This window comes from Varanus komodoensis, unplaced genomic scaffold, assembly GCF_004798865.1.
Source record: "Varanus komodoensis strain SLA01 unplaced genomic scaffold, ASM479886v1 scaffold9, whole genome shotgun sequence".
Classification (NCBI taxonomy): Eukaryota; Metazoa; Chordata; class Lepidosauria; order Squamata; family Varanidae; genus Varanus; species Varanus komodoensis.
This window is the reverse complement of record NW_025336598.1, coordinates 21,358,853-21,380,165: the sequence shown is the minus strand read 5'-3', so window position 1 is coordinate 21,380,165 and position 21,313 is coordinate 21,358,853. Positions and strand designations below refer to the sequence as shown.

Genomic DNA, 21,313 nt, shown 5'->3' with positions numbered 1-21,313 from the left:
TCGAAAAGATCATCAAATGTAAGGGTGTTTCACTGGAGACCAAGACCAAGATCATCCAAACTAGTGTATTCCCAATCACAGTGTATGGGTGTGAAGGCTGGACAGTGAAGAAAGCTTGACAGGAAGAAAATCAGTATGTTCAAAACATGCTGCTGGAGGAGAGTTTTGAGAACACCCTGGATTAACAGAAAGACAAGTGGGTCCTAGACCAAATCAAGCCAGAGCTTTCCCTAGAAACAAAAATGGCAAAACTGAGGCTTCATACTTTGGACACATCATGAGAAGACAAGACTCCTGGAAGACAATCATGTCAGGGAAAGTCAATGGCAGAAAAAGAGAAGGAAAGACAAAAGATGAAATGAATTTAGAACAACTAAACAGGGCCATCATGGACAAGACATTTTGGAGGGCTTTCATTTACAGGCTCACTGTAAGTCAGAGATGACCGCAGATAACAACAACACATTTTCCTTGTGTTCCTTTTTAATATATTCAGTACATCCTCGACCTCTTCCACCCAACAATGATCATGAGTAGACTGCTGGATATGGAGTGGAAGTGGGAGAATTCCAATTCAAGCAGTATAGCAAATGGTTTCAGAAACCAAAGCTAGCATCAAAGGACATGAAATCTTTCACCAAACCAAGACTGGAATTGAAGCTTTACAGCGGATGTCCCCGGCCTCCTTGTTATCCCCATCCAGCCATGGTTCAAGCTAGTTTGTTTGTTTATGTATTATTTCAATGTATCTGCTGCTACAGTAGCCCGGACCTGGACTCTCTGTGTGGCTTACAACAATTAAATTAGCTGGGGTGACAGGGTTGTAATTGAGCATCTCTGGAGGGTGGGAGGCTGCACTAGAGAATGAACAAGGATGCCTTTTTCCAGAATACATCTCAAGACAAGTGAGTGGCAAACTTAGTGTTAAGAAGTATGGACTATGATTTACCAATACTTAATTTGATTTGATTTTGTGGAAGTGTTTAACAGGTAGCATCATTTAACCCAGTTGAATGTTGAAAGGATGTTAAAAAACACTGAATATTATTGATGAGGAGAGTTTTACTGCTTATAAATCTCCCTCTACCCTCTGGCATGGTAATGTGACATTTGAAAGTGTATTTTCCTTCTCGTACATTCACATTAATTTTTCAAGAAGGTTCTGAATCTTCAGAAGAGTTTGCATACGACACATTTCAAAATGCCACAGAGATAAATACAGGAAAATTAAATTGCAGGAAAATTACTGCCATTCCTATCCAAATCCAGAAATCGAGTGTTCACTTGTGTTGAGCGCCTATTTGTCCTGTTGAGCTACACTGCTAGATTCTGCCACCTTCGACAAATACACAAGACATAACAGATCTGCAAAACCCAGGCAATCCTGTGGAGCACTGCAACATTTCTGAACAAGACCATGACAATGGAGAGATTGCACTTTTCCCACCTGGGCCTGTTTAAGATCCTGAGAAGGACTGGTAAACAAGCTGTTGCAACTACAGAACCTGAAGTACGTACAAGTGCTCTAAGCACCCACTATAGTATTAGTAGCTGTAGGGCTGCTGGATGATGCTGTTGATGCCTCCTCCACTTAACCTTTGTCCTTTTTTCTGATACTGGTTTGACAGTTTAGGACAGTGTTTCAGATCTCTTAATCTAAAACAAGTTAAGGATAATAGAGGTAGGTCAGTATTGTTATTCCATAAAACGTGCTCTTGTTCAAGATTCCAGCCAAACACACCCTTTCCCAGGATACTCCCTTCCCACCCACTCCCATTTTTCCTTTTGTTTTTATTTCTTCAAACAGATGAGCAACATCTTGTGCCCAGGGATCTCTTTTGGCTTTTATTTGTGTGTGTGTGTGTGTGTGTGTGTGTGTGTGTGGAGGGGTGTCCCCTTAAGTGTATTAAGTAGAGTGTTTTATATTTTAGGTTTTTAAAAGAGTGTTTTTATCAGCAAACCTGGAGAAATCTCTTAAGATTTTCAGGAGTGTTTCTGTATTTCTGAAAAGCTTGGAGTTTGCCCCAAGTTTGCTGATACTTGTGTACCAATTATGCTGTTTCAGCTACATAAAGATCTGCATGGGGAGAATGAGTTTGCTGTTAGCACAGAGGATGAAACAAGAATGTTGTAGAAGGTGAAAAGAGTCACATACAGGTGTCCTAAACACATTGATTTTGGAGAAAGCCCCATTCGATGTAATGATGCTGTCAAGCGCTCATGGATGAGATCCATTTGTAAGGCTTCGATTCTAAAGATGTTTGGTAGATGGGGTGATGTGCTTCTGAGTAAACATGCAAAGGGCTAGCTGGCTGGGAAATGCTGGGAGCTGGAGGGCTTTTTCTTGTCTAAACATGCCTAGGATTGCATGCTAAGAGTATAATCTTGTGAGAATAGGATATTGCATAATTCCCTCTTCAGCAGGAGGTCCACCCATCTCAGTGAGGGCTGCCCTTTAATCAGAGATGGAAAACTCCATGCCTGGTCAGAAAGCCAAAGCGGCATCTCCAGAAGGAGGTCCCTGGATTAGAGGGAAGAGCTGCGACAACCGGAATTTTAAGCCTGGTAGGGTGACCATGTGTGCTAGTTACAGAGCATAGTCCTCTATTTGAAAAGCTGTTGGCCCATTAAAAATAAAAGCCTTCTTGGGAAATGCTGGGCTTTGAAATGGGCCACTAATAGCTGGCTTAGCAAGCCACACAGATCACCCACCCCAGACACAGTTTTGCACACTATGCCAAGATATACCATATTTCTATTTAAATTATAGTAAGACTTCTCAATTTGCATCTATATGTATTAATCAGCATATGCCAAATGCTACGCAAACGAGGGTTGCTGATGCATATTTTCTTTTGGCAAGTCACAAATGGACACTCTGCCGCTGGCAAACCCAGTAGGGCTTAGAAAATAGCACCTCCGCTTCCTGCAGCTTGACCTCCATGGGCTGACCTTACGTGAGATTTTAAATGGGAATGTCCCAGCTCATAGTACAGTCCAATGCACAGCTACTCAAAGGTAAGCTCCATTAAGTTCAACAGCATTTGCTCCCATATAAATGTATATAAGGTTGCACTTGAGTAGAAGAGGGAATTTAAGGCTGATTTTTTTTTCACTCCTAAAGGACCTCCAAAGTGTCTTCTCTAGAGATGCAAAGGTACACAAGTCTGTGCACATCCATATCTGGTCACTCTACACAAGAATGTAAAATTCATAACAGAAACCTGCTCTGTTTTAAGGCTCAGGTCAGTGAATGACTGGTTTCTCTTTCATTATTGTTGTTACCAAACATCATGTTGGAAATATTGCCCGTGACATCGAGCGGCTTTCTTTCTGTCATGCATCTGCTGGAAGTCCAAATTTAGGACTTTATAAATAGCTCAAGATCACCCTGCTTAACACAGTAGAATACTTGGCCAGTTTCTCTGTCTGTAAGCTGAATCTATGGTAGGAAATTTTCATCTGCAGTTTTAAGAGGTATGGGCCTAAAATTAAAATGTTTGAAGCTACTCATCCTCTGTGATCCAGCTGTTAGCAGATGCACATTTTATTCACCATAAATGATAATTGCTCGCGTTTTCAGGGTGGGGATTGGTACTTCTGAGAATTTTAAAGCATTAAAATTGTACTGAAAATTAAAATTTAAAATATTATCCTATGATGTCTTAAGAATTATTATAATTCAGTTCATAATTTTATGTGTGCATAATTCATAGAAAATGTCACATTTCTAATAAAAATCTCTAATTTACTAGACTTATTAAAAATAAATCAGTTTTGTATTCTAACTTAGGAAACATGTATGATTTGTTAACTCGTAAGAAACAGAGTTACTATATGGGATAACCACAGTGTTAAATGTTTTTGATGAATGGAAGTATCAGACTGAAGCAGAATAATTTGACTATAGAATAAAATTTAAGATTTGTAAATGTGCAGTGTGTTGGGGGGTTGTTTTAAGAACTCCAAATGAAATACTGATTGTACATAAGAGAATTTCTTTTAAAAAGCCATGTACAAGTTTTTTGCATTTTTTCTTTATGTAATCAAAGGCCTGTCAAATGTTCCAGAACCCTGGCCCAGGTCTACTTCTAAACACAAGGAGAGTGGCTTTTCTCTGTCTGGTTCCCATGTCAGGTCATGAACCTATCCTCCATTCAGTCGAATCCTCTATTTTTCCTGTCCAAAGGTGAAATCCTATCCATGTTTGGACAAAAAATAATCCTACAACTGCCATCATACCCCAGCCAGTTTTATGAGTTTTTTTCTGTCTAAATACACATAGGAGGGCACCCTAAGGTAGGTTCAACCCCTCAGCTTAAGGTGCTAAGTTAATCATGACTTAAAGCTAATGCAGAAATTTTGCGGAAATATTCTAACCATCTCCTCACCCTCCTCTTTGCATTGGTGATGTTATAGAGCTCTCTCATGTCCCTCTAAAATCTAATTTTCACTGCATGGAAGTATATATCTTTTTGTACTATCATCCATACAGAAGAGTATTTTGTGACCCATCTGCACATCCTGCCCCCATCTGTAACGCAAAGTTTACAAGTTTGTCATGTATTAGTTACTGGAGAGAACTAGGGTGGACATAGGGCAGTCCTCTGATCGAAGGTGTATCTAGATGTTTTGACCTAAAACCCTTTTGGCTATGCTGGGTAGGGGGTTTTGGCCAAAAATACTGTAGAACCACAAGTGACCCACTCTCTGTTGGAAGGGCTGTCAGGGCCAAATCCATTTCGAAGCCAGGAATCCTAAGAAGGCAGTGAAGGGCACTGAAGTTTTCCATCAACAATCACTGCCAGGATAACAGACAGAAGAGGGACACCAGTTACCCGGTCACAGTCTTCCCTGCTACATTCAGGTGTATTGCATTTCTATTTAATTTGTACTAATAATTTACAAATTTGCATCTATTTACAAAAGCTGCTAACCAAGTAGAAGAAATACATGGCTCAGAGACCTGCAGAATTCACTTTACAGCAAAGGAGAAAAGAGAGGCACTCTGGCATTCTCCCTCCCATGCCTTGTGTTGCTGGCAGGGCCTAGGAAATGTTGAGGGCTCTGAGATGGGCATCTCTCATCTACTGACTGGCAGTCCAGTAGCATGGCACTCTTCACCACCAAGGATTTAGTCCTGATTTTGGATTTTGCTGTCCAAGCCTATGCATATTGACTTAGACATAAACCCCTCGGCGGATCCACCCATCATTTTTTTCCTTAAACTCAAGAGTTAAAACAATTCACTCATACATGGCAAAATGCATACATTATGACATCAATTTTGAATTTTGCATAAACATTAATATCTCCGCATTAAGAGGAGACCTGATCTTTACCCAATTGCCACAATCCATGCTTGGTTAGATTTTTGCTGTTGTTACCTTTCTCAAGCACCAGTGATAATAAATGCAACGCTTATAAGTAAATAAAAGAAGCAAGACTGCAAGGAGGAAAAGAGGAATTAAAAGGTCCATAGACAGCAAAGGGGAACTGTAATCTTAGAACTAGGAGAAGGGGCAAACTGAGCAAGTCATGCATGACTGGGAGTGAACCAAAGACAGCAAATGAGAGGCAGGTGGCCAGGAGAAAAGGGAGACACTGAAAAACACAGACAAGCATTACAGGACAGAGAAGCTCATATCACAAGATGTTTTCACTAGTTCACATTCAGCCGCTGACGCTACATTTGCATTAAAAGCAAGAGCCCATCCTTTCAAGTAAACGAGGATTTCGAATTTTTGCCCCAAAAGATACACAGATAAAACGCTGATACTTTTTTGTCGCTAAGTAATCTGTTTCCTTTTCCTCAGAATGTCGAACTTTGAACAATTTGATATAGACTTTTACCGGTCAAACTATACCACCAATAACCAGCAACAAGGTTATGATGAGTGTGGAGTCACTGGGAATGTTCGTGAAAGCAAAAAGTAAGTTCTGGAAATAGGAAAAAAATTGTTTGATTTAATTTTCACATTGCATTTCAAGGAGAATAGCTTGCAATAATACTTGCAATTTACATTGTTACGAATTTATCTTTTTACATTCATATAAATACGGTGCAGTGCTTAATACAGGAAGAAGTTAAAAGCAATGCTCCAAGCATTTTTAACCTCATAACTGAAAGTAAGTAAGTGAAAGTACATTATGGTGAGGGTGCTTTATACTCCCTCTGCCTTAAAAAGGAGAGAAAGAGTTGTAACATAGAAAGAGACCCTCTGTCAGTTTTTCAAAAGCTTTTTTGTCACTCTACTTGACTCTTCCTTTTAAATCAGTTTGGAATATGGAGACGACCACTCAGAAGAGGGTAAGCAATGCATGACCTGGCTGATTGCTGAGGCTGTGTATAACTGTGGGAACATGTAGCCACTGATAGCTTTCTCCTGCAATTTCCCATAAAAAAAATGGGTGGCCATCACTATATCTGGTAGAAGTTAATTCCATAGTTTAGCTAATGTTGTATGAAGAAGTACTTCATTTGATCTGTCCTGAATCTCACAAGAATTATCTTTTATGTTCTAACATTATAAGTGAAGGAGAAAAATGTTTGCTTAACCCCTTTTATGCATAGTTTTGTACAGATCTATCATTTCTACCTTCCTTCACACTTCCTCTAAACAATTCCAGATGTTGTAACTGTTCATCATTGCATCCAAAACCCAATGATCATTGGTCCTACTTAATCTGCAGATAGCAAAATTAACAGAGCCAGCTCTAAGATTTTTGGAACAACATGACCTAGAAGGAGCCCAAAATTGTCTATAGGGTATGGCCATGTCTTGTGAGAGATGGAGGTATGTAGGTGTCATTGCTTTATTTAGTATTTATTATATCCCAACTTTTTCCTGCGAGGAACCAAAGTCATAAACCAAGAACCAAAGTCCACTTGACAAATGTTTGTCAAGATCAACAACAGTGAGCACTGCCTGCTGTCAAGTGCCACAATTTAACTACAATGATAACAACAATAATATCCCAGAGGCCGCTGTGTGACAACAAGAGTGTGATCTCATGTGGCAGAAGGTCCAGCTAGTTTGAACTTGGTTTGACACCAAACCTAAACAAAGCCAAAATGGCAATACTAGTCTTTGGCCAGTGGGCTTATTAATATTCCTAGACCTTTGCAACTGCTCAGTTCTTCTGATCTCTGTAACCAGCCATGTCTTTCCACTTGAAGAAACACATTAATCAATTTTCACATCATAGAATCATAGATAATAGAGTTGGAAGGGGCCAAGAAGGCCATCACTCCAATCCCCTGCTCAGTGCAGGATTCTAAGTTAAACCATCCCTCTCAGATGGCTGTCCAGTTGCTTCTTGAATGCTTCTAGTATGGAAGAGCCCACAACCTTCCTAGGTAATTTGTTCCATTGTTGTATTACTCTTTCTGAACCTAGCTTCCTGTAACTTGAGTCCCTTATTCTGCGTCCTGCACTTTGAGATGATCAGTAAGAGACCCTGGCCTTCCTCTCCGTGATCACCTTCAAATGTTGTAAAGTATACCTTTCTGCATCATGATACACCAATGTCTAAACTGTATTAGCTGTTAACCCCATCATAAAATGAAAAGGACTGTGATGACTGTTTTTTACCTTCAACCAAGGGCAGCGCACAGACAGTGGCATAGGAACTGCTTCCTTGTGGCTTTCTCATGCAGACAGTCCCTGGAGAATCTTGTGGATGGAAATATTACTTTCTCCATAAATTTTGCTCAGGAAGGACCGGGACATTTGCTCAGGAAGGAGACAGTAGTCTTATTCATATTATTCTTTGATGCGATCACCACTAGTCTGATCTGGGAGGAATCCTCATGGAAGTGGTTCCTACACCAACATTAAGGTATGAACCAGACTAGATTGAGATATTTTTGTGGGGAGACAAAACAGGTGAAATGATGCAATCTACAGGAGGTTATCGTCTTACCGGCTTTGATTGTCTTAATTTTAGAGGTGTTGGAACACCATGTGCAGCTACCAAAATACTTACATTTCACATATTAATCCTAATAAGATCTAATATATTACATAAGAGATTGTAGGAATATGTTCTTTGATTCTGATAGCAATGTCCCCTTTATTGTAGAGGTTGGATGGGTTCCTTGCCACAGTCAAATACCTTTGCTCCTGCAGAAATGCTTTCATCTTCTCACCCATATCCTGGCCAGATCTTTCAACCAGCATATGCTTCCGAGTTTCCATCTAATAGTGTTTACTGTGACAGCTTTGATGAAGAACCTCCTTTGCTAGAAGGTACAGAATTAAAACACTTAATTACACTTTTTTGCATGTTCTGGCAGCTATGCATAAAGTAGAATCTGTTAATCATCATCACAGATGCTTGTGCTATCAACTAAGCCATTTATTTTCCCCCATCCTTATATAGATAACAATTAACATTTAATGACAATGTGTATTTTGTTTGGATAAGATACCATAAAATATAGGCTACTAACAAAGAGTAATCTAGAAGTAGGCAAAAAACATCTCATAGGTATAGGTAGGTGTCTTTTACTGAGTCAGACCCTTGGTCCATCTAACTCAGTATTGTCAACACTGACTGGCAGCAGCCCTACCTGGAGAAGCCAGCAAGTGAATCTGGGACCTTGTGAATGCAGAACTCCTGCTTTACCACTGAGCTATAGTCCCTGCTTTCTGCACTCTTCTCAGAGTTAACAGGTAGGTACCTGGAACATGTTGCTTTCTGGATGTTCAACAAAAGAAACCTACATTTTGCCATCCAAGGTCACACTAGGGACCACCACTCCGATTTCAAATTCCTTCATGGGTCCCATCACTTGGACTTTTAAATCAAAGGCTTAGTTTTTTGCTTGGTCCATTACAGCAACAACAGGCTCCTTCATGTTAAAATTCAGTTGCAGACCACAGCCTTTTAAGAGACATTATATCATGTCCAAAATGTGGCATTATACAGCAGTATTAAATCTCCCTTTCTCATAATGAGCATACACAAGCCAGACGAAAAGTCAACCAGCTTTTCATTCAGTGTGTGTTAATGCAAACCCCATTTTAAATTGTCCTGGGCCCAGAACTGTAACTAGGTTGATCATCACACAGTCCAAATATTCTTGGTGAAAAAGTATGTTTAGAAGCAATATTCCATTCTATGCTGTTACAGAAGGTAGGGAATCGGGTTAATTTGTCGTCTTGCATTTGTAACACACACATGTTTATGTTTGAAAGGGCAGCACCACAATTTGCATGGAAAATAAAGGCGTTAACTCATTTTTATGGCACATATATCATAGACTTTACTACCTCTAGATGACAGCAGCACAATAAATTTTGCTTTCAGACTTCACAGCATTGCATTTCCCTCTGTGTTTATATTGCACAATCAGGTATCATGTTAAGGTACCTATAATTAATAAACACTTGTTATAATCTTGTTTACATATCTTGTAATAAATTTTCATGTTTTCTTAAATTAAGGTGGCTTATGCCAAGGCAAAACTTAAGAACAGGCCTGTGAATCATGATGGTTCTACATTACACTAATGGCAACAACTGTGTTAGGTTAGAAAACTCCATGTACAATCACTAGTAGAGATATTTAGGCTGCAGTGCTGTTGTGGTCAGCCTGAAGTGGCCAACTCAGCCAAACATTGCTGACTTTGTCCTACCCAGACTCAAGAGAAAGACACCTACCTCCCTTTTGCCATCACTTGCAGGCCCATGCTAAAACTAAAGGCCAGATCCTCCAGATGCTGGCATTGCAATGCAGATGTCCTGGCTGAGGGCATCTCAAGGCCAAGTACCTCAAGCTTAGCTAACTTATTGAGGAGCATCTTGTCCAGGAATCTTCTAGAGTCCATCTCAGAGCTGGAGATGAGCACTGGACAGTCAGTGCAGGAAGCAGAAGAGATTGACGCAAGCACCAGAAGTGTTTCTGCAGTCCAGGTGCCCAGTTGTAGCTTTCCCCAAAAGGCAGAGGGAAGACTTTATTATCATTAGTTACATTTCTTGCTGCAGGCCTGTGCTTCCTTGTCTTTTGCCACCGAATTGTCACCTTAGTCTGCTTATCATGTTGTGCTCTGCAACTGACTAACCCTTTCCCCATTCTGTACTGCCTCCCGAATCCTTAATGAATCTTATACCTTGGCTTCACCAAAACCCAGACTGTGTGCTCTGCCAGTGAACTGGGAGAGGCTCCCAAGCGGGCAAGCCATGTTGTTGGCCACACCACTGCTAATTGAACAACCACGTGCATGAGCAAGATACTATGAAAGGAGGTGGTTCCTTGGTATTTGAGTCCCTTTCCTGAACCAAGTTTAGGAAAAGATAAGACATGGCGAAGTTATTCTGGCATAGAGTGCCACGAAAATAAAAATATATTCACTGCCTGGAACAGGACACCTGCCAAGGGCTGAGCTTACCATGTGCTTGAGAAGCTGTCTTTGTAGTCCTAGACAGGCTGACATGTCAAATAATTTCTACCACAAGCAAAGCATGGACTGAATTTGGCTCGGTGGACCACTAGTACTACAAGCCCCCAGTACTCAATTCTAATACATACCCTGACTCTGAAGCCAGGGCATCTGTAGGTGCACCCATCCATTCCCAGTCAAAACTGGGAATCAGCTTATGGGAACAGAGTAGTGTCTTGCATTAAAGGCATTCAATAACAATCATATTAATAAAAGGCAGCCCTATTTCTAAACAGCATGTCCATCAGCATCCATGCTAGAATCAATCTCATTCTGTCCTCATGTTGTATGACATACAAGAAAAATGGAGTGCGCAACTTTATTATCTTCAAAACTCTTCATCAAATTATTCAACGTTTATTTTATACACATCGGTGCTATAAAATAATGCCCATGTTATTTCTGGGCATATGATAAATCAAAGGCATATGAGGACAGTATTGCTGTCTGGTTTACAAAGTCCCCTCTTTCATAACTGAGTAATCGATACCTTCCTATCTAGAATCCAAATGATGCCTTGGATACCACGTACAAGTCATTAGAATAATTTGTATATGGCCAACCGACTGAGAATTATTTGGGGAGTCAAGATCCCTAATGAACTTTTTCGTCCAAGGCTTTCCCGTGAGATAAAGAACAATGTTGAAACTATTCTCTCTTGCAGAACTGGGAATCAATTTCGATCACATCTGGCAGAAAACGTTAACGGTCCTCAACCCAATGAAGCCAGCAGATGGCAGCATTATGAACGAGACGGACCTGACAGGGCCGATGGTTTTCTGCTTGGCTCTTGGAGGAACACTGCTACTGGTATGGTATAGTGGCATCCACTAATAATTAATCATACCCATATCTGGTGAGCAGTGACAGTAGGACAATATGAGAACCTTTTTGTATCTGTGCAAAACAGATCTAGGAAAAAAAGTATCTTTATTGGCCATATTGGAGGATTCCCTCTTTCTTTGCCTATAGCTTGTTTAGTTGAAACCATTGCCTTTGGAACATAATACAAACAGTCCTGCCAGGCATTCATGTAGCAGCTCAGTGAAAAGTCAGCATTCGTTGACTAGAAACCACAGGAAGGACCTGCCCGTCACAGCAGTGGTGGGTGCAGCAACTGAGGGCAAGGGTGCCCTTTGCCAGTCATCCCAGGATCCCTGTGGCAACCTGGGAAAGAGTCCCCTGGAACTTGCTTTTCTTTTTCGCTCCTGCAATCTGCTTGTCCACCTGTCTCAGCTAATGGCGGTGGCACGAAGAAGGGGCAGCAGGTGCCACTGGGTTTGTGGCCTCCCTGCCAGTCAAGCAAGCAAGTGATAGCAGGGATGAGAAAAAGAACGAGGAACATTAGCAGCTGGTGCCAGTGGTAGGGAGCAGCAAGATTCACTGAGAGGGGGAGCCAATCCAAGGGCCCTCCTGAACGAGGAGCTGCCCCTGCCTTTATGCTTGCAGGATCAAGTTTTTCACTAGCCCTCCAGGTCCAGCTGCTGGGATCAGCTGCTGAGTGCTCGGGGAAGTGGGCATAGAGGAGGCTAGATCCACTTAGGAAATGGGCACAGAGTTGAGTATATGCTCAGCCCTATAGTTTTTTTTCCCAGTATCAAAACAAGCTTTTATGCAAATCTCTCTCTCTCACACACACACACACACACACTTCTCTTACTCCTCTGCTCGCTCACTCTCACACACATCGCATTTCTTGGTTTTGACAGCCTAGTTTTGGAGGGAAATAGAACGTTTCTTGTGTCCTTGTTAATCCACTGAAAATCAGAAACCATTACTATACTACTGCAAAGTGCCTACAGATCCACCAGTGGGTCCCAATTTGCCTTTTGATCACCATTGTTCTAAAGAACCCGAGACTTGGGATTCATGTTTAGACAGAAAAAAAGCCCTTCCTCCCACAACAACGAAGTTGACTGGGGAATGCTGGGAATTTGTGTGGCACCTTTTCTCTCTCTAAACATGCACGGGATTGTGCTCTTAGCAGGATGAAGGCATACTGCTGACGTGCCTCCACTCATTCTCTTGCACCTGAATACTGTAATTTACAGCTTCACAGATCTATTGCTGTTTGCTTGTATTTTTTTTCTGCCTAATGCATCATAATGTACGCTTGAAAAGCATGTAATTCAGATTAAGATTTCTACATTGTATTTCAAGCAGCTGATAAATATAGAAGAAAAATACAAAACTCTTCTGCAGAATCTAGCAACGCTTTTTGGCAGTATAGAAAGCAAGAAGTATGTGAGCAGGGACGTCAGAGCCTCTATTTACATAATGATGCAAATGAGAAATGGCTGTACTGATGGGTGGAGGAGGTGCAGATAGCAATGTTGTAATGGTTCCGCAAAAATGTCTTATTCACTTCCATGTTTGTGAATTGGACCCATACAAAGTGGGATACTGACCCAGACATTGCAATTAGTTCGTCACAAAGATAATATTCTCTAGATATGCTGCAGATTGTCACAGGCCAGGGCTGGATCCATATATACATGGAGCATTTTGTATTGAGGGCCTTTCTAAATTGGGCCTAGACCACTGAAGCCTCTTTCCTGATGAACCTACCACCACACTAGCTGGTCATGCTATGGTCCTTGTAGGTACAAATGTACTTACTTGGTTCTCTTCTTGGCCCCAAGAAGGGACTGTTTCCAGAACCTTGAATCTCCTCACTTGAGGCCTGTAACCTACCTGAGGGTGTGCTTGCTCAGCCCTCAGAGCTATCTTCGGCTAAAAAGGGGAGATATGTTCATGTAGAATCACAGTTCATAGGCACCATCATAGATTGCCTTCCACAGAACAATACTTTCTGAACTTCAAGCATCAACTGAAACCTCCAATTCCAGTGGTTGGCATCATGGACCCTAACTTGGAAAGCTTTTCAAAGGTCTGACCAATGTGCACTGTGACATTTTTCAGAAAATGTGACCACCAGTCCACTTAATACAGCCATGGCAGTGGTTGATCAGGTTTTCCCAAGAGACAGGCAGACAGACTGGTCTAGTTATACCTGCCCTTGCTTGTCTGCCTGCATATACACAATTCACTCAAAGGAAGAATTATAAATAGTATGACTTTGAAGAAGCTGCTCAAGTTTTGTGCCTGCCTAAGCTCACTTTGGTGAGGCCGAGAGGAATGTAAAGGAGTGAAGTTCAGAACTTTGTGTTGAAACACTGTTAAAAGGTCCTACAATCTCAGGCTGGAACCTACAGAGAAATCACCTTGGAACAGTAACTGAAAGACTACAGCAGATTTTCTTTTGAAATGTATTTCCGACAGATTTGGGGGTGCAAGCTTTTCCAGCCTCAGAGCTGGGTCATGAATTGTTATGCTTGAAAAAAATAATGTGCAGTGTACCACAATGCATAAACTTCATCAGAAATATTGGGCTCTAAATCAGTTGATTTTTTTAACAGCTGGTTCCTGGGCTCATCTAAAATGAATCTCTAATGAAAGTAAAGGAGATAAAACACATGTAAAATGCAGTAAATGCAAAGCCAATTTGGCTAAATCTGTCCCAACTTAATTTTCCATCTTTACTCCCCAACTGCCCCATCCCATTTTTATTGCACCGAATCTCTCTCCACTGTCAAGCTGTATATCAAAGAGAGTTTTCATTTAGTTGCTATCTTGCCTTCTTCTGCCTCTGGCACAGCAATTTGTTAATCTTAGATTAAGCTGCTAAGTATGCCTGTGTCAATTAATCAAACACTCTGGAACAAACAAGTTAAAATATTAACTGATTATTGCTGGCATTGTGTTTACGCACTGCATCTGCACAAAATATTGCAGATCAAGCTTTCCCACTCAGACTGAAAATGCTAAACCTATTGAGATCCTTTAATGCTGCAGAGGTACTTGGGAGTAATGTGGCAGTAATGTGTTACATGAATGACATTATCTGCCAGCAACATGTTAGCAGCAGTTGTGGGAATACTGGAAATATGAGTGTTGATGAAAAGACAGCCGTCCATTAATTTTCTTTCAGACATAAACTTTTCCATCATATTTTCATAACAGGCTTTGAAGCCTGCACTAACAGGGTTTTAAAAGCCCAAATGTACACAGGTCTACTCAACAGTAAGTCCCATTGACTTCTATAGAGCTTACTTTCAGGGAAGTGTATATGGCAGCTTTCCCAAGCCAGTTTCTTCCAGATGTTCTGAGATACAGCTTCAGTTGTCCCTTACCATTGGCCATGCTAGTGGAGTCCAGAGGACATCCACACTGGGGAAGGCTGGCTTAGAGCAGGGCAGCCACAAACATCCTAAACACTACCCCTAGCAACTTGGCAAAGCTATAAAAAAAGGGCTAGTCGTAGATGGGCTAAAGTAGCAGTAGCTACTTTTTGTAAACTTAGCTGCAGTGTTAGTGAATGAATCACAATTGCATAAAAATGAATCAGAAATTCATAACAATTTGACTGAATACTTCAGAGGGTTCATTTGTGGACAATGGACAAGTTTGCACACTTAGGAAACTATTTTTTTGTATTTTCGCTAAAGTATCAACTTCCTTCACAAAGAGGTGCATTATTTCTTTGACCTGACAAAACAGAATCTTCACAGAATCTTCATTGTACAGCAAAAGAAAGTACAGGCACAATTCAGCAACCAAAGTGTAACATGGACCTGGTTCTCACTATGCTGATAAACCTGTGCTTGCACTGAATGACCTCAGACAATAAGTGAAGTCACACGTGATTGAATGTTTCTGCTTACATACCTCTGTGTGTGGGGGGGGGGGGTGTGTGAGAGAGAGAGAGAGAGAGATTGTATTGTGTGTGTTTTCAGAAAACTAGCTGCTGAGGGGTGGGGGAATCTCCCTGGCATACTTGTTTGCTATGAGAAAGGAACTGTTTTCATTACTCAGTTCCAGCTAAGTTAAAAGGTCAATGATTTCAGTGAGAATTGGGACCAAATTGGGCATGATGTCAAAGAAAAGACCCAAGAAGAGCCCTCTAGGATCAGAGCAAAGCCCTCTCTAGCCCAGTATCCAGTTTCCCACAATGGACAGGCTGTGAGAGGCCCTCTAGTGGGACCAGAGGGCAATAGGGCCCTCCCACTCAGGTTCTTCAGCAACTGTTACACAGAGGAATAAGCCAGGATGGCTAATTGTTTCCCTGCCCCTCTGTGCATGTGCAGGGGAGTTGTGTAAATACCCTCGGCAGCATGGCTTGTCCTGTTGTGCCATGTAAGCAAGTCACCCGCAACCCTACAAGAGCCCGTGTTGGGACGCACAAGTGAGAGAGGCAGGTCACCATGGCTTATTTCTCCTCCGTGATCATGCGAGCTGGACCACTGCTTTTGATCCTGAGGGTAATATACAGTCATTATGGCAAGCCTTATGCTCCATGAATTTCTCTAGCTCAGCTTTGAAGCTTTCTCAGGGTGTGGACATCACTGTCCACTGTTCCGCTATGCACTGTGTGACAAAGCACTTCTTTTTCTCTGTCTTGAATTTCCCTTTTTCCAGCTCTCTCAATCAGCTTTTTTGGCTGAGCCTGGGTTCTTCTATGATGAGAGAGGGATAAAAAAATAAAAACTTAAATAACATCCTTTAAACTATACATTGTTCATCAGACATAAAAGTCTAGAGCAATCTACAAACGCAAATATTGTTTCATTTCTAGGTTGATGATGACTTGACTCTTTATTGATCTCAGCATGCTGCACTTACTAAATAAGGATTTAAATAGTGTTGTTGGTTTGAACTAGAAAGAGAGCCCTCAATCAGATGCCACCAGTAAAGAAGATTTTTATCCCCAAAGTCAACTTTTATTCTCTTAATTTATCTCCAGTCTCCTTCTTTGTTCCAATGGTGTTATCTTTCAGTCTTGCTGTCAAATCAGTTTCCTGGAAACTACTTTCTTATTCTTAATGGCACCAAACAAGATTTTTGTATATCCAGTATAAACTCTAAAATTAGAGACAACATTTTACAGAGTTCAATGAGCTTTGAGTTTCCCATTTACTTCCTCATTGCACTCAATGCACCATAATTAAAGTATCTGTGATTCTGCATATACTTGAATACGCCACCTCTTTGCCATCCAATCCATCATTCACACAGTGACGGCAGCCTCTTTGTTCATTTCTACAGGCAGGGAAAGTTCATTTTGGCTATATTTATGGCATGAGTGCTATTGGATGCATAGCAATCCATGCGTTGCTGAACCTGATGAGCATAGCCAGTGTTTCCTATGGATGTGTAGCGAGTGTGCTAGGTTACTGCCTCCTGCCTATGGTGATTCTCTCCACATGTGCAGCATTCTTCTCCCTACAGTAAGTATTAATTTAATCTAGAATGCTGGCAAGTTGCTGCAAATGGTATAAAGGCGTATTTACTGTATGTAAGATTTATTAAGACAGAGGACGACAAGAATGGAGAAAGAGGAGTGTTGGGCTGGGATATTAGGGTGCCATCCTAAGTTTTAGGGAGGAAAAAAATTCCTACAATGGCTGGTTAGAGCAAGCTGGAAGCTGCAGGGCTGTTTTTCCTGTCCAGACATTTACAGAATCAATCCCTGAGAATCAGTTCATTAGATCAGGCCATATTAAGCATTTGATTTTCCACAGTGGTAGACCACATACTTCAGAAATAGCCCTTCCGGTCTAGTACTCTCCCAAGGTGTCGACTGCAATCCCCATCATTCCTGATCATTCACCATGCTTGGTGAAGATGATGAAAGTTACACATCTGCAGGGCTATGAACTGGGGAAGACTCCTATTATGTGTTTGTACTCAGAGCTGTGACACTTAATCCGTTATTACCTGCCTCCAACACACCATGCCCAGAGGTGTGCTGCCTCTGTAGATGGAGAGTCCATCTTATAAAACTTTGCAGGGTAACCCTGCTCCTAACTATTCCCACTACATAAAAGAATGTTCCTGTTCAGGCCTAAAGCAAGCATAGAACAGGAGCCTGGTGGAACAAGAGGAATCTTAATTTCACAGCATGTGTCCTACATTTCCAATCTGCTTCCTCAGATGCTTAGTATAAAATTTTCAGGAGTTCAGCCTTCACTTCCCGCTTCCCCCCTGCCCTCCATTATCCTTTTTCCCCTTCTGCCAACTTCATATTCCACATCTCAACATCTTTCAACCACAAACTTTATTATTCTGCCCTTAGAGCCTCACAGGTCCTTGCTAAACCATTTGGGGGTTTGTGTATACTTTTATATACCTAGGAGGTCTCCTGAGTATGCAAAATCCACCCTCTTATTTTTGGATGATCAATCAAAAAATTAGGTTGTGGTTTTTGTGTCTTCTGGAGAGTCCCTAGGTGTGTAAAACTATATACGTATGTAAATACATTCAGTTTATTTCATTTCCCAACTGATACGTATAGCACCAGACCACCTAAGTTTGATATGAGTGGGAATTATAAGTTTATCTCCCAGGTTTATCTAACCTGTTTTCAGATATATGAAGTACCTCCTGTATCTCCACCTATTTTATTCTTCATTAAAGTGGGAGCTGAGGGAGCTGTAGAAAACTGCATCCAGGAAATGAAAACCTTCTATTGTTTCTTTTTTTTTAAAGTAATAGTTTTATATAAATATATTCTGCTGTTGCCCCCCACCCTGCATGTGTGTGTGTCTGTGTGTGTGTGTTACCTTTATGGCTTATTCCATCTGTGTGGCGAAAGCCCTGGCAATAATCCACAACATAGAGCTCTTGTTACCTTGATCTGACAACCATTGGTTTGTCTGAAGGATCCATTAATAGTATTTTGGCTCTATAGCTATAGGCACATTTAATTTTCATTTATAAAGCAATGCATGTGCATTTTAAAAACAACAACAACAGATAGAGCTAACTCCAGTTTGCTTACAGTGCAATCCTAAGCATAGCTACCTAGAGATAAGTCCCATTAAGATCAGTTGGACTTGCACGCAGGTAAGGCCTATAGGAATGAAGCTTTATTGTGCTTGATCACAGAGCAGTTTGTTGCCAGTTTTAGGAAATGACCTCATTGAGTCTAGTGAACTGATCACAAAGTACAATCCTTGGGCCAAGGCCTGTGTTTCCCATTCTCCTTGTGGCATCCTAAAGATTCCATGGGATGTAGAACTCTAGTTTTATTAATAAAGAGAATAAAGCCAAGCTCTCATAGGAACAGATGGAAGAGAAAAGCAAAGGAGGCAAGAGGAACCATCACTTTTCCCTCACTACAGCCCCCACCCACTGAACTCTCCCTTGAACTGAGGAGCACTTAAGCACCTGACAGAACTTTTCTAAAAGGAATGGTTTGTTTTCTGTGGGTATGTGCGGAGTGAGGCGGAGAGGAAGGGATTGGCAAAGGAAAAGACGATTGAGCAAGGTATGTGTCTCAAGAGACCAGCAAGAAATAGAGCGAACAGGGACAACAACATGTTTGTGAGTAGAAAGGAATTATTCATCACTCTTCTTTGCCCTCTTTTGTTTCCGCAAGCCGCCCATTAGATATTGATGACATTGCAGTAAGCTGCACTGAGCCCATAGGACGAGGGAAACAGGCGTAAACATAATGAAAAGAGAAATAAATGAAATGTGTTTTTGCAATAAGTATAAACTCAGCAGGCATATCGGAATGACAGGAATATGTTGCTTTACTAGCTATTCCTTCTATCTAGCGAAACCCAACAGCTGTAGTTCTGTGGGAGGACAGGGTGTGTTGTAATGGAAAAGTCATGGGCCTGCATTGCATTCCAGTACTGCCATATAAACCAAAGTGGTATAAAAACCCTGCATTTATTTCTGTACTTTGCTTGCATAGATGTGGCTTTCGTTTCAGGTTGAGTAGTGCAAAAATTACATGGTGTGGCCATTTCTCTCTACCTGCTGTGGGCTTCTGGGGCACTGTGGCATGAAAAGTGCTGAGATGGCTTGCCTCACACTTCTAGCAAACGAGATAGTCGCTCACTAATTTATGGCTCGCTGCTTAGCCTTTTCAGGCTGCAAATTATGAGACTGTTTTGTTTGTCCCAAATGAAAAATGACTCCCTTCCCACCTGCTCCTGTTTGTTTGCCTTGATGTGATGTTGTATTTGCTACTAGGCTTCCGCTATCATTGTATCCCTGTTTAGCGAGAATACTGAGATGTTTTCATTCAAATCATCTTAACCAATTATTTTTGTTGTCAATTCTGTTCCTGCAGGGGACTTCTGGGAACTCTGCTAGCCCTGATCATTACTGGATGGTGCAGCCTGTCGGCCTCCAAAATATTCACATCAGCGTTGGCTATGGAAGGCCAGCAACTTCTGGTTGCCTATCCTTGCGTTTTACTCTATGGCCTTTTTGCACTTATGACTGTTTTCTGAGCTTCATTTTCTTTGAGCCATCCTGTTACCTCCCTGAGAGCAATACTAGGTCCTGAAAAGATCTGGGCCTCAGGCCCACAGGACAAAGAAACCCCAAAAGACCAAAAAAAAAAAACCCCAAAAACAAAAAACACAGAAATTTGAATATACTCATTTACATATGCTCTAAAGGCTCTCTCTATATGTGTCTAAAGAGAACCTTCTCATCTAAGAAAAACCTCTATCTATAAGAAGAGATAGATAGAAGACTGGAGAGAAGATATTTCAGAAAAAAACTGGAGAAACAGCAAGGGATCCAATGCAGCAGAAATAATCCAGGTCCCTAGTAATACCAAGTGCCTACAGACAGCAGAGTGGTTGGGCAGATGGCCTCCCCGGGATTCAGGACTCCAAATGAAAACTTGGGGACTCCAGCCCAAGTGGGCAGTCCTCTAACATTGCCTCTGTTCTCTCCAATGTATATGTCTAACTGCAAAATTACAGCCATCTCCAGACAATCTTTGAGAGCCCTTTAAAGATGTTTGCAAAGCTTCGGATTGCCTGGCTAGGAATACAAATGATATGTTAGCCCCTCACTTTCAACGATGCACTGATTGACATGAAATGCACGATCAGGCACCCAGCCAAGAAAACGTTTGTTATCAAAAGTTTCTGTGTGTTTGAACACAGACCCTATTGATTGTCTTCCTGCAAACATGGTATGTGACTTCTGTCTCTGTTTCAGATCTAACACCCATTCTTCTTCCAGGGTTTGTTCATTCATTTTTAAAGTGGTGGAAGAATGTGTTGAATTTCCAGGAGGCTCTAAGCCAGGTTCCCTCAGCTTGGTGGCTTCTAGATATATTAGGGCACGACTCAACTTCAGCCAGCTTGGGCCATGGCCAGGAATGATGAGGAGTATTATGTCCAGTATCCAGTCATATTGAATAAGTCTGCTCTAAGTCATGAGAGGTCCTGGGAAGTACATTTTCCAGTGGCTGAATACAGCAATAAGGAACTTTAATGTAGGCCCACCAGCACATGTGCCCAATTTTATGCAGTGGAAAATAATTTTCAGAAAGCAAAAAAGGGTGGGTAGCAAGATACTGTATTTTTCGCTCTATATGACGCACTTTTTTCCCCTTCAAAAGTAAGGGGAAATGTCTGTGCGTCTTATAGAGCGAATATGTGTGTGCCTGACGCCCGGGACGCTGCCAGCACGCCTGCACCACGTGGTACCACCTGGCCCGCACTCGCTCGGCGTGCGCTGCTTCGCCCCCCCCCCCCCCCGTTCCTGCACAGGTGAGACCTGTGCCGCTCGGGGAGCGGTGCGGAGGAGAAGGAGGCGCGGGCTTTAACCCACCGGCCGCACAAAGAGACGGACTGCTCACCCCCACCGCCTGGGAAGACCTGCTGCTGCGCCGCCCGGAAGACCACCGCCGGCACTCTGCCAGCCCGGCTGCACCACACCTGGCCGGCATGCACTCAGCGCGCCCTGCTCCTCCCCTCTCCTCCGGCGCAGGTGAGAGTTGTTAATCACAGGTCGGTGTGTGTTTTCAAATGGCAACCCGTCTTTTAA

At 41.8% G+C, this 21,313-nt stretch overlaps 1 protein-coding gene across 4 annotated transcripts; it reads left to right on the top strand.

Moving 5' to 3' along the window:
* Nucleotides 1–3,004: 3,004 nt before the first annotated feature.
* Nucleotides 3,005–20,449, top strand: YIPF7 (Yip1 domain family member 7). Of its 4 annotated transcripts, none has more exons than XM_044418401.1 (6): nucleotides 3,005–3,245; nucleotides 5,817–5,933; nucleotides 8,086–8,252; nucleotides 11,112–11,257; nucleotides 16,553–16,734; nucleotides 19,593–20,449. In XM_044418401.1, the coding sequence occupies exons 2-6, from the start codon at nucleotides 5,818–5,820 to the stop codon at nucleotides 19,753–19,755; spliced, it is 774 nt and encodes a 257-aa protein (XP_044274336.1). In that variant the 5' UTR covers nucleotides 3,005–3,245; nucleotide 5,817; the 3' UTR covers nucleotides 19,756–20,449. The 4 variants fall into 4 exon arrangements, with proteins under 4 accessions (XP_044274336.1, XP_044274335.1, XP_044274338.1 ...); XM_044418400.1 differs by lacking the exon at nucleotides 3,005–3,245 and adding an exon at nucleotides 3,368–3,477; XM_044418403.1 differs by lacking the exons at nucleotides 3,005–3,245; nucleotides 5,817–5,933 and adding an exon at nucleotides 7,406–7,495.
* Nucleotides 20,450–21,313: the final 864 nt, after the last annotated feature.